This window comes from Octopus sinensis, linkage group LG6 (genome assembly GCF_006345805.1).
Source record: "Octopus sinensis linkage group LG6, ASM634580v1, whole genome shotgun sequence".
NCBI classification, from domain to species: Eukaryota; Metazoa; Mollusca; class Cephalopoda; order Octopoda; family Octopodidae; genus Octopus; species Octopus sinensis.
This window is the reverse complement of record NC_043002.1, coordinates 55,845,515-55,860,005: the sequence shown is the minus strand read 5'-3', so window position 1 is coordinate 55,860,005 and position 14,491 is coordinate 55,845,515. Positions and strand designations below refer to the sequence as shown.

The window sequence follows — 14,491 nt, the reverse complement described above, 5'->3', positions numbered from 1 at the left end:
TTGACCATTTTCTCTTCCAGACTTCAAGAATTACTCTGTGTTATTTGTAGACTCTTTTCTTCAGAACCACTCTGCTCTTAATTCTTCACAGCAAATTGATATTTTCTGTTAATTCATGTTGTTTTGTATATTATTGAGTAATTCATCATCATTATTATTATTATTACTATTATTATTATTTTATTATTATTATTTTATTATTATTATTATTACTGTTATTATTATTTTCATTATTACTACTACTACCATTATTATCATCATCGCAATCTTTGTTGTTGTTGTTGTTTCTACAAACATTTCACTTCTCTAGACTTGTTGAAGTATTGCTTATAATTAATTATTAAGAAAACTTACTAACGATTCTCTTTCTTCTCATTAGTGTCATTCACCCCGTCTGTTTCCCACACATGCACGCACGCTCACATGCACACAAGCGTGAGTAACAGTAGCTCCTTAACAGCAAGAAACCTGTTCTGCTTTGGTGCCTCCTTATACTCGAACCCCCGGCTCCTCTTCGCATAAAGGCACAGACTCTTGCAGTCAGTTGTCTTCCAAGCTGCATGGTGACCTTTCTGGTGCTGGTGGAAGAAAAGAAAGCACCCTCTACCCACTGTAAAAGTGGTTGGCACTAGGAAAGGCCAGGCCAAAATAAATGTTGGAGGATGCTGTAGCCATTGGGTCTGTTGGATCCTGCCAAACCATCCAACCCATGTCAGCATGGAACATGGACATTGAATGATAAGGATGATGACGATGATGATTGTGTGTGTGTTTATATACGTAAAAAGTTGGGTTCCACACTCCACACCAGTGCAACACTGATGTGGGGAAGGGCAAGTTTGCATGATGTTTCCACAACTGTAATATATGTGCAGGTGTGGCTGCGTGGTAAGAAGTTTGCTTAGTTCTGGGTTCAATCCCTCTGCGTGGCACCTTGGGCAAGTGTCTTCTATTATAGCCTTGGGCTGACCAAAGCCTTATCAGTGGATTTGGTATACAGAAACTGAATGTTTGTGCTTGTAGATGCATCATCGTTTGACAACCAATGTTGGTATGTTTATATCCTTGAAACTTAGCAGTTCAGCAAAAGTAACCGATAAAATAAGTGCTAGGCTTACAAAGAATAAGTCCTGGGGTCAATTTTGGCAACTAAAGGTGATGCTCCAGCATGGCCACAGTCACATGACTGAAAAAAGTAAAAGAATAAAAGAACATGTTTATTATAGCATTTTTGTCCTACGAAGCATTGAATGCTATCCCTGTTTCCTGTTTAAATTCTTTTTATATATATATATCACAGTATTGACTAGACCATCAGATGATGTTAAACACCACTGGTCACAATGTGCTTCCAATTCTGTCTTGATTGTGCCATTCTTTTCCATCTTGGCCCAAATTGCTTTACTAAATTCTCACCATCATGGAGACCTTCCAAATGTTCTTTTTCCATCTCTTGGATACCACTCAGCAACTGCACAGGTCCACCTGTTGTCTGTGAACCTTGCAATGTATCCATTGGTTTTTAATATTCTGCGATCACATCGTCCACTCCATTCTTGAATTATCTCACTTTGAATATTATTGCTTTCATCAGTCCTTTACATATGTGTGTGTGTGTGAAGCCAAGTGAAATCATAGCTGTGGCCCTTGTCGGTGTCATGTGACTGATACCCATAGCAGTGGCATGTAAAAAGCACCTTTCAAGAGTTGGGTGTCACAGAGGCAATTTAGCCAATGCCAGTGTTGCATAACTAACACCTATCCAGTGGCATGTAAAAAGCCCCTCTCAAGCATTGGGCCTCATGGCGGCATCTGACTTCATGGAGACAATGACAAATGACTGAGACTTTTGGCAATATGCCATACTTGAATAGAAAACCCATCAAGACAAGTGAAATTGTAGTCATAGTAGATACTGGTGTTACACAACTGGGACCCATGCCGGTGGCACATAAAAGCACCCATTACACTCTCGGAGTGGCTGGCATGAGGAAGGGCATCCAGCTGTAGAAACCATGCCAAATCAGACTAGTGTCTGATGCAGCCCCTAAGCTTACCAGCCCTGGTCAAACTGTTCAACACATGCCAGCATGGACAATAGGCATTAAATGATGATGATAATATTTATGATTGATTGATTAAAACATTAGTATTAAACCCTGACTGTGTTTAACCACCATACATCAACTCATGTCTTTATTGCCTTCTCATCTCTTTTCTACTCAACATTTCATATAAATAAATTGGATTGATGGGTAAAAATCTACTAAATACCAGGTATTTCTACCGGGTGTTCACAAACAATGTGTTGTATATGTCAACTTCTGTTTCACACTAGAAGCCACTGGTTAATAAATGTAAAAGACAGTCTGTTTTATGTTGTATATGTATAATGTTTTAAGTTTGTGACGTGTTGTTTGCTATTGTGAAGAAGCTTCTGTAATATCTTTAAAACTGAATTCTATTTTAGGTTACTGATTCCACCATCAAATAACAGGAACCACTAATTCCAACTAAATATTTCTCTTTACTAGACATAACTTTGTGTGTGTCTATATCTTGTTTTAATTCTCTTTTTGAAGATTGAATATGGCACTCTCTTGTATAGTTTATACACTCTAAGTTCTTCTTCTGCTGTTGTTTCTGTTATCTCTCCTAGTTTCAGAACCAAGCACAGACTTCTTTTTTACTGCTTATAGAATCAAATCAATTTTTCTTCTTAACAGATCATAAATGTTTAATTTTCTTTTTCGCACTCTCAGTCAATGAAAGTAAATCTAATCCATAATCATTCTGCCTCTTTATGTTACATCTATATTCTGTCAAACACGGCCATTTTTGCAACCAACTTTGTTAAAGCAGACCAAAACAAGAAAAAAGAATTCTCATTGAGAATGAGATATGTCATAGCCTCAGTGAAAACTGTTAATTCTATCCATCTATCTAAGTATATATACTAACATATATGTATAGATAATCTTGAAAAGATATATATATACATATATATGTATGTATATATATTTATATAGATAGATAGATATAGATTTATATATATATATATATTACACACTAACTTCTCTAATTTACTAACACACTGTAGGAATCTGAGTTGCCAACTTTGCCTGATAAACAGCGCTCTTTGAAACTGCCAGTGCCGTTACCACCACAGCTCCCTAAAAGGAGTCGACCACATTCATTTGTTGCTACTGGATCCTCACTAATCCAGTTTAAGGTGTGTCAATATTGTAGTCAATCGAACCCTTTTTTTCGTGATTGCTTTCTTCCTAAATGGCGTCTCCTCTCACTCTTCTGCTTTTGCTTTTTCTCAAAAGAAAATGACTTTTTATTTTCTTTCTCTTCTTACCCTACAATGTTTTTCTTTGCGTTTCCCCACCTCTGTTTCCATCCTCGGTTCTTCAATGATTGTTTTCCTGTTTTTTTCTTTTACCCTTGAATTTCTTTATTGATTTTATTTATTTCTTTTGTTCTTCTTTCAGCTCTTTTCAATTCTTTCATTTCACTGAACCATTTTTACCCCTTACTAATTTAATTTAATGTTTCATTTATTTATACTATATTTATGCATGTGTGTGTATATATATATATATATATATATATGTAATACACATACATACATGTATCTTCTCTTAAAACCATATCTATTTCTCAGTTTTATTTCTTATATTTGTCCTTGCTCATCTCTATGAATGTTCTAATCCTCCTCTTCCCCCACCACTTTGATTTCTACATTTATTTCCATTCTATAACATTTTCTCACTAACAAAATTTTCTCAAATTCTTCTGAATTATCATATTTCACTATTTAAAGTAATTTGCTCAAAAAAAAAAATCATAAATACAAAACTAGGCACTCGTTATAAAAGTATATTTAAAAAAATGCATAATTTTAATTTTATTTTTAATTATTACTTACTGAGATATATATATATATATGGGACATGCTGATGGGATAGGCAAAGTAGGCCACATCTACCAAAACTGTAGATGCTATTAATTCTTAATTATAAACAGTAAATGATTTCCAATCCATTATAAAAATATTAATTAATGTATGATATTCAGTGAGAGGAGTCATTTGTTTATGTAAGACTGGCACAGTTTTTTTCTGCTTTTCAACTTTGTGTGTGCGTGTGTGCATGTGTGCGTGTGTGTTTATCTTTGGGCTCTACGAAGGCTTCAAGTAATGTTTCAAAAATAAGTGAAATAAAAGATCCTTTCTTTGAAAAACTTGTCAGGATTAGTGACAGGAATGGCATCAATAACATATTCCTCTAATCTACACTTGCATAGAACAGATGGAATTAGTTGAGTCCAGTTTTGTAGGACCGAATGCCTTTCCTATCACCATCCCTCTCATCTTCCAAGCAAGGTAACAATTTCCCATAGCTGGACATATTTTCACAAAGGGATGGAAATGAATGACATTGCTTGTATGACGGTGACTCTCATTTACAACTATTGCATAATGCTAAGACAAGGAGGCACAAACACATGCACATACACACATGATGATGATGGTATCACCCAGGCTATCAGATGTTGTTACACACCACTTGTCACAATGTGCTTCCAATTCTTTCTGGGTTGAGTCAAGATGGAAGGGAAGAATGGAGATCAAATTAAATCATCTTCCCATCATGCTGAAGGCCTTTTCTCATCTCTTGGATACCACTCAGCAACTGCACAAGTCTACCTGCTGTCCATGAACTTTGTTTATATATGCGATGGACTTGATCAGTTTCTTTCTACTAAATCCACTCACAAAACTTTGGTCAACTCACGGCTACCATGGAAGACACTTGCCCAACTCAATGGAACTAACCTCAAACAACACATTTTTGCAATTGTCTATTCTAAAACCTATCTTCTTTCATAATATATTGTGTGTGTGAGGATGCAAGTAGACATTTTATGCTCTTGAAATATTTTTAGATATTTTCTTATAATGATAAGGCTTTTTTGTTGATAATTAACTTTATGAATGCCTACTGCCTACCCTGAGAATTCACTCACAGCTTGTGTCATATATATGTTGTTGTTATTATTATTATTATTATTATTATTATCATTATTATTATCATCATTATTATTATCATCATTATTATTATTATTATTAACATGAATTTTTTAATCACTTCAATATATTCTGTATGTCAGTAATTTTTTAAAAAAATAGAAAACAACGAGAATAAAGAATTTTTTTAAATTGGCAAATGTTTATATTTCTCTTATTTTAAACTGTCTAACTTGGTGCTCCATTCCTAATTCTTAAATTACCTTTTTAAAACGCAGTCTTTAAGGAAATGGTTTGGTTGCTCTGCATGTCTGGCCTCTCATGTTGTCTGGTGAAGCTCTGTGCCAATGTCTACTCTATTGTCTCTCTCTTATATTTCTTTAATATTATGATCATAAGAAGTCCTGTTATCATTGATTACTTATGGATTCCTGCCAAATGAGTGTATATGGAACCATATACACCCATATATGTATACACACGTACATTCAGCTATATGTTTGATACAGCTGAAAATGCATGTGTCTCATACATAAAAAAAATATTGTCATATAAATGTGTGTGTGTATATATGTATATATCAATGTGTAACATTGTATGTAATGTACGGAACCATCCTTAAAATTACTTTCATCCGTAATTGTTAATTAATAAGTAATCTTTCGCAGTATAATTATTGGTTTTGTTGTTGTTGATGTTGTCGATGGTGGTAGAGTAGAGTTTTTTATTATTATTATTATTACTTAAATATCTATGGTTTTTTAATTTCAGTTTTCTGATAACATAACGTATTTTCATGTTTTTTTTTTCATGCACCTGGTTTATATAAAATTCTGTCTTTGTGGAAGGTGTGTGGTTGAGTACAGGTATAGAGGGGAAGGAGGCTCTATGACAGAAACTCATTCCCTATAGCTAATTAACGTGTGGGATGATAATGATAGATTTTATTGTGAAGGTGATGATTGGAGCTGTGATGTTGATGACTAAGGCGGTGATACTAATATCACTGTAATGTATATGCATGGCATACACACACACACACACATACATGTATGTATTATTCTTTATGTTATTGAATTTGTATTATCTCATCTGTTTAAAAGTTTACCTGAAGATGGTCGATTATATGCTATGATGCAATCTATGAACACATCAATAAAATTATAGTGAAACAGCTGTCGGAAATTTAAAACCCTATTTGTGTTCTTTTTATATCTATGCCACACCGGGAACCAATCCTGAGTTGGATCTATCGTTTAAATTGGATTTGGTACTTTCATATTGACACATCCGTGGGGTATCCTACCTACACATACTTCATGGTTGTTTTACCTCACCATGTGCTCTACATTAGGGTAGGCAGCCATTTCTGACATCCTATGTATTGATGCATCTGGAGGTTAATGAATCCTAGAATATATATATATGTGTGTGTATATGCATGTATAAAGTCCAAGAATTGAGGTTATAGTACCGTAAATCCTCGAGTATAGTCCGCCCTTGAGTACAATACGCAGGGGATTTTTAGGGGGCTGTACCTCTGAAAAACCTAAACCTTGTGTATAATACGCACCCCTTCTCTAACTCGAGTCAAAGAGGTCTATATAACGTCCTTGGTTTGTAAAAATGTATACAGTAACATCCTTTATTATTATTGTATATATAACATAATGCAAACGTGTAGCTTTTTTGTGCATTTTGTTTGCAGAAAATAAAGAAATAACAGTAATAACATTTAATAAATGTTGCTTACTGCAAGTTATGTATGATTTTTTTTATGACTTCATTGCTTTCGGGCTTAGCTTAAGGTTTTTACGCGCCCGACATCACAAAATGCGTCTGAATAAACATTGCTGGACAGCAAATAGAGACTTGGACATTGCTTAGAAAATAATTTTCAGTTTTAACCTTGTATATAGTACGCACTAGGGATTTTGACCTTTAAAATTTTGGAAAAAAATGCGGATTATACTCAAGGATTTACGGTATTAGCTTTATTCCTTCATAATGGTCATTTCAACAAAACACAGTTCATATTCATCATGAATAGAAACATGATTGTGCAATATTACAGCATGTGACCTCTCTTCATCTCATCAAAGATCAAAAAACAAAAAAAAGCAATACACTGTGTGTACATGTATATACATATGTAGGTGTGTGTGTGTGTGTTCTTTTACTCATTTACTTGTTTCAGTCATTTGACTGCGGCCATGCTGGAGCCCCACCTTTAGTTGAGCAAATCGACCCCAGGACTTATTCTTTGTAAGCCTAGTACTTATTTTATCAGTCTATTTTGCCAAACCACTAAGTTACGAGGATGTAAACACACCAACAGCGGTTGTCAAGCGATGGTGGGGGACAAAGGCACACAAACATATACATGTCGCCTTACTGGCACTTGTGCCTGTGCTAGTTGGGTGCCAAGAGCACCATCCGAGTGTGATCATTGCCAGGCTTCCGTGCTAGTGGCACGTAAAAGGGCACCATTCGAGTGTGATCGTTCACAACGTCGCCTTACTGGCACCTGTGCTGGTGACATGTGTAAAAAGTTTCGAGCGAGGTCGTTGCCAGTACCGCCTGACTGGCCCTCGTGCCGGTGGCACGTAAAAGGCACCCACTACACTCTTGGAGTGGTTGGCGTTAGGAAGGGAATCCAGCTGTAGAAACTGTGCCAAATCAAGATTGGAGCCTGGTGCAGCCATCTGGTTCGCCAGCCCTCAGTCAAAATCGTCCAAACCATGCTAGCATGGAAAGCGGACGTTAAACGGTGATGATATATATATATATATATATATATATATATACACATACACACATACGACAGGCTTCTTTCAGTTTCTGTCTTCCAAATTCACTCACAAGGCTTTGGTCAGCCTGAGGCTATAGTAGAAGACACTTGCCCAAGGTGCCACGCAGTGGGACTGAACCTGGTACCATGTGGTTGGTAAGCAAGCTACTTACCACACAGCCACTCCTGCACCTATATTATCCAAAATGTATAGTATTAAATATCTATCGCAGCTGATCTTAGCAATCGGTTTCACATAAAGAATGATTATATAACTCCATTGTATTGTTTACGTGAAGCCCAGCCATGATGGATATTTAACACTATACATTTCAGATAAGATACCCACTCTACTAACAGATATATGAATGCATCTTTTCCTTGACTTATGGCATCCTAGATGGCTCTGTATATACATATGTATATATATATATATATATATATATATATATATCTCACGTGACTGACCAGACCATCAGATGTTGCTACACATCGCTGGTCACAATGTGTTCGCATTGTTTTAGCCTTCAAACGTCGCCACCCCGCTGGCTAAGTGGGCAGGCCATATATATATATATATATATATATATAGTAGACAGAATAGAGGGTTATATATACATTTATTTATTTTATTATAGGCTTTTACAGCTGTTTCAAATGTGTATTTTGATGCATTCATGATTTAGTTTTATCAGTTGATCAACTGAAAGTATAAGGAATGGCCCTCATAATGATTGTCTTTACAGCCAAAACAAATCAACTGCCCTCCCCTCCACACACACACCATTCTATACCTGATTCATTCAAGGGGTCTTGTCTTGCGGTTACTACTTTTTGCTCTCACCTGTGTTGGTGCCATGTAAAAAGCACCCAGTACACTCTGTGAAGTGGTGGACTTTAGGAATGGGCACCCAGCTATAGAAACCGTACCAAAGCTGACATAGAACCTGGCACAGCCCTCTGGTTTGTCCATGTTGAACCGACCAACTCATGCCAGCGGGGAAAAAAGGACGTGAAATTATAATGCTTCTGGCACATACACGCACACAGACATCAACACATTAAAATGTATGCTGCAAAATGCAACACATTACAACTGAAAGAAGCCTGTTGTGTGTATATTTGTGTCGGTGTTAGTCCCCTACCATCACTTGACAACTGGTGTTGGCTTTTGTTTGATCTCCATCTAATGTAGCAGTTCAGCAAGAGAATAAGAATCAGGCTTTAAAAAGTTAAGCACTCTGGTTGATTTATTCAACTAAAGAAAAAAAGAATTCTTCAAAGCAGTGCCATCTTCTGATCCCTGAAACAAGTAAAAGCCAAAAGATAGAAAAGATTGTAAGTGCAGATGGGTTAGTGCACAGGATCTCAGCCACCTCATAGGAACAGACACAGAAAATTTAGCCAGTATATAACATACAAATGTTTCAGTAAGCTGACTGCTGTTATTACATAAGTCAGTTGGGCCTATTATGCAACACAATATACTCAGCAAACTACCATCACCATCTAATGTCCCTTTTTCTATGCTGGCGTGGTGTGGTGGACAGTGAGCCAGAGGATTCCAGTGCCTGCTTTGGTATAGTTTCTGTTGTTGCATGCTCTTCTTAATACCAAGCATGTAAGCATACCAGATGCTTTTATCATGGCACTGGCTCTAGTGAGATCACCACGTAACTTATTTGACAAAGTCCCTCAACAGTTGGGTGAAGTGTCATATTGAGGGAAGTGGTTTTGTACCAGATGTTATGAAGCTAGGGTATGATAAAGGGTTAGAGACAAGTGTTCTGTTTTAGAGGAAATACATGGTCACAGGAAAGGGAGAGAGGATGACAATGATGAAATATCAGGGCATAACCTGAAAGTACAAGACTGTTGATAAAACGGGAATTGAGATAGAGAATCAATGATGGCTTGATGGATAGGTTTGTGAGAGTGTGAAAGTTGGATGACAGACAGAAACAGGGATAAAATAGTTATGAGGATGATGAGTTCTGAGTTGTTGGCAGCACCAGAGTAAGTTTTAATTACATTGAAAATGGAAACCCCAGAAACATTTTGATGAACACAGCTCTCAAATGAAGGACAGGGATTATGTTCATATTTTCTGGAAGTTCTTTCTTTCATTTAAAACAGATAAAATCCCTTTGTACTTAATTCCTCTAAGAGTTGTTATCCAATCTCATAATTCTGTTATTTTACTGGGGCATCAATGAATATTGATTGTGAATACATTTGATTGGTCATTACTGGGCCTTCTCCAGTGTTGCAAAATGCTTTATTTTACAGTATTTATGCTGTTTTACAACTGTAAACTCTGTTGTCCTCTGGTAACTACTTAGAGAAGCTAGGGTGAACTGAGCAATTGAGAGTGAAATATATTCTAACATTAAATGATCAGTGTGTTAACAATGTCTGTTTCATGCCTAAAATGTAATTGATTCTTATATATAATATTATAGAACATATCAGATTTATTAGTCAACTTTGTGTGTTATAATGAATGTGATGAATATAAACAATGTCTTGATATATAGATATGTTTACAGATAGAAAAAAAGGTGACCAGTGAATATACAGGTTTCGGTCCTGATCAGGATCATAGGCAGCAGGTGTGCACCTTCTTTAACTATCCACAAACACTGCTTACAGACCCTATAATATTACAGGTTGAGGTAAATTGCAGATAGGTTTACACATTTAACCCTTGATCTATCCAGTTTACTTCAGCCTCTAATATCATTGGGCGTTGTATCAGTGTGTTTGGGGATAGTTAAACAGAGTGCACAGTTGCTTCCACTTTTTTACCCCATTTATAGACATATGGATAAAGACATATTCATCATAATACACAGTTTTGATTAATAAATCTATAGATATATTCTGTAGTAATTAATAAATATCTTCTATACAATGTAATTGTAATGACAATATATAAACCTTAATATACAAATCATAAGCTTGTCAGTTGATTGTCTGATACCCTGTTTGCTCAGCCACTCCACCCCTTTTTTTTTCTCCTGTGTACTGCAGTTAATAATCTAACAAACATTAAATAAATCAGACTGAAACAAAACACAATTTCTGCTATAGATGTAAGGGAGAGACTCCATCTGATTAAATCGTAAGACAGTTGTTGTAGTTAGTTGTTTCCAAATGAGAGTCCTAATTGAGAGGAGATCAAGTATGTTCCAGCTGTGGCCATCATGTCTTATTTTGTTTGGCATTTTATATATAGACCTTGTGATCAGGCAGAATCATTTTTTTGTCAGACAAAACACTGACAATTTTTTCTCACTCTTCTTGTTCCGAGTTTAAATTCCATTGATGTCGGCTTGACCCCTTCATCTTTCCAAGGTCAATAAAATAATCATCAGTTGAATTCTAGTGTCCTTGTTATCAACTTATTCCCTCCCCCCCCACACACACACACACACTAAAATTGCTAGCCAAAATTTGAGCCCACTGTGTACCTAAGACTACACTGTTTTGTGTGTCCTTTTGGCTTTTAAGACAGTTGAGTGTGATTTGAGAGAAGTTTGGCTGCTGCTTCCAGCAAATCAAATGGCTATGCAGAGGCTGTCATCTTATTGATTTTTGTTTTTATTATTATCATTGATCTGTGTGGTTAATAAAGAATTATTATCATTATTATTCTTTCAACAGATTAAATTGTTGGAAAAGAAAAGAATCCTAACATCAGGTTACAAGTAGCCTTAGATGTCAAGAACTCCCCTATTGGGGTACAGCAAATAACCTTAGATGCCAAGAACCCTCCTAAGTATCCTAGCTGTCCCTAATAACACTGTTTTCTGCAGCTGTACTAAACTGGTTTTTATACTGCTTTCCTCTGTTCAGATCTTTAGGGATAGTTCCCAATGCGCCTATAAGTACTGGGATACATTTTACCGACACTTTCCATTGTCTCTGTAATTTAATGGGTAGGTCCTGGTACTTTGCTATTTTTTCTATACTTATTATTATTATTGGTTAATTTTGGCCAAGCAGATCTATGTCTTAGACAGGGATCCATCAAAACTCTATTCATCAACTCAGCTAATCAGATATGTTGCCCTTGTTTTAACTGTTTTGATTCAACATGTCAGCTGATAGTGTCTCTGCTTAACTCTTATGTACCTAGATCATCTAACAAGAATTTATACTCTATTTATATTTGTCAAATCCCTGCGGTAGCTATTTTCAAAACTTTACCACTTGACTAATTAATTGGTTTAATTGATCTATCTTTCTGAATTGGTAAAAGCAAAAAACCTGAAGATGAGAAATTATTTGACTGTGTTTCTAGGGAGAAATAGATAGTTCAGTCTACTAACTGTCAGGAATGTATACCATTCTTCAGAGAAGAAAATATCAGAAGAGCTAATCAAAAGACCTTTTTTTTTCACACTAATGAGTGGGCTATCTTTATCAATTATCATTTCATTGCGTATCTTTCTTAATCATTGTTACTATAACGATTCAAACATGTTTTTGTCATTATTTACGATAAAATAGTTAAAAAAAAAAAAAATTGAGAGCCTGTCAATGTTTTGCTTCATATAACTAATGTCTTTCTCTTCTTTTTTTTTTCTACTTTTCTAGAAACCAGTAGAACCTTCCAAAAGTGAGTTAACCACTTTACTTTCTATTTTCTTTATGAATATTAGCACCATTCACCCATTTTCTCTGTCCACTATTCATGTGAGGGTTGTTGAGGGTAGAGTCCTCCTTCTCTATAGGGTTCTTTCAGAAGCAACCCTCATTACACTTTTGGTTGGATTCTCCAGTGTAACCAACTGAGACTATGGACATTCTTATCCAGTCGTTTCATTCTTGGTTTCCCTAAGTCTCCTGTAGATTGACTTGGCTTAAAGAATCCACCTTGTTCTTTCTTGAGATGTTTTAATCCATAGTACCAGACCTGTGACCTCTCAATGCAGAGCAGCAGTGGCTCCACCTGGAGAGACTGTCTGACCTCTGTTCCACCCATTGGTCCTCTCAAAAATGTCTTCCAATACTCTCTGCATGTTAGTAGAACAACACTAATACAAGTGGAGAAGTTTTAGTTATCCAGTGAGCCATGAGTGGCAGGAAGCAGGAAGCTGAATTGTAGTTGTGTGCCAGCTTCAGCATTTAGTTCTCAGAAGAGAAGAAATTGGTGAAAAAAAAAAAGCCAAACTTATCTTCAATTCAGTTGTTGTGCCTGTCCTCACATGTGGCCACAAATGTGTATTTACACCATAGATAATAACAAAAAAGAATTTAACATTCATAAATGTTTGTGTGTGTACTCTCAATATTGTGTGATTTCAGATTCTAATTTCCAATCATGCTTCATAGTGTGAGATAATTACCTTCCTTTGTAATAAGGACCATCCAGAGGCCACCACTCATGCATCAGATGTCCTTCAAAAGGCTAGCTATATCACATCTATGATTGAAATATGAAAATGTCTCCATTGGGGTGTTCGGGAAGTAATTGCATTTCTTCACCGCTATGAAATATGAATCAACCAGTCATGTCAGAGCCAAGGTCAAATGGGTGGGAACTGTCAAAAAATCATATAACATCTCTTCTATCCGGCAGTGTTCCATTCATAGCCACTTCAGTAATTAACCCCATGGAGGATAAGAACTTTATGAAACAACATACTTGACATTGGTTATTGTATGAGTTTTGAAAGAAAAGTACTACAGAAGCAGTGAAAAACATTTATGTATCTGGATGGAGACTGTGACATATCCAGCAAGCTCTGAAAGACAACCCACTCTGAATGAAGACCTTTTCAATGAGACTGTTGGATCAGATACTTGTCAAAGCACCAGAGATTTGGTGCAAAAGTTTAATATGTCATGTTCAACTATCCACAAATATCTCAAGCAAATTGGAAAAACCTACAAAGAGGGAATTTGGGTTCCATATGAACTTATGTTTGAGAACTAAACACAATATTCCACCATCTGCAGCAGTCTTCTAACCAAGAATAACAACCTGTTAATTTCTGCAGTGCATTGTTGCAGGTGATGAAAAATGGATTTTACATCACAACAGAAAGCAGAAAAGACAATGGTTATCATGAGAGGCCAATGCCAACGCCATCCACACGAACCCATGCTCTGTGTTTGGTGGAACATGAAAGGTATTGTCCATTACAAGCTTCTAGAACATGGAAGGACCATCAATGCCGATGTCTATTGCCAACAACTTGATTGTGTGAATGAAAAATTATGTCAAAAGCAGCCAGCTTTGGTAAACAGAAAACATGTTATTCTCCAGCATAACAATGCATGGCCACTCTCTTCAAAACAAACCCAAGGAAAAATAAAATCATTAGGATGGGAAGTTCTTCCACATCCTCCATACTCATCTGACTTAGCACCTATGGATTTCCATCTCTTCTTATCACTGGAACATTTTATAAAAGGCAAAACATTCAGAAATGGAGAGGAAGTTAAAAACAGTCTTTCAGATATTTTTCAGGAAAAGAAATAGGTGTCTTGGAAGATCATCATCATCACCACCGTGGCATAAAAATGTTATTTTCTTGTTGGACTGCAGTCATTGAAAATTATAGTGATTACATTCTTGATTAAAACTATTCAGATAAATGTAAACACCCCCTAATATAACTTGATATATTGTTTAAAAACTAGTTGGGGTGTGT

General features: G+C 36.0%; 1 protein-coding gene across 15 annotated transcripts in view; it reads left to right on the top strand.

Annotated features, from left to right (window-relative positions):
- The window catches only part of LOC115212854 (dedicator of cytokinesis protein 3), a 301,286-nt gene that overhangs the window by 269,759 nt on the left and 17,036 nt on the right, over positions 1–14,491 (top strand). For 8 of the 15 annotated variants that reach the window (XM_036503925.1, XM_036503926.1, XM_036503924.1 and 5 more), the window contains 2 exons: positions 3,101–3,232; positions 12,429–12,450. In XM_036503925.1, the coding sequence (XP_036359818.1) occupies positions 3,101–3,232; positions 12,429–12,450 (154 nt within the window). Of the gene's footprint in view, positions 1–3,100; positions 3,233–5,313; positions 5,328–12,428; positions 12,451–14,491 lie in introns of all 15 variants that reach the window. The other 7 variants (XM_036503930.1, XM_036503931.1, XM_036503928.1 and 4 more) reach the window with 2 other exon arrangements.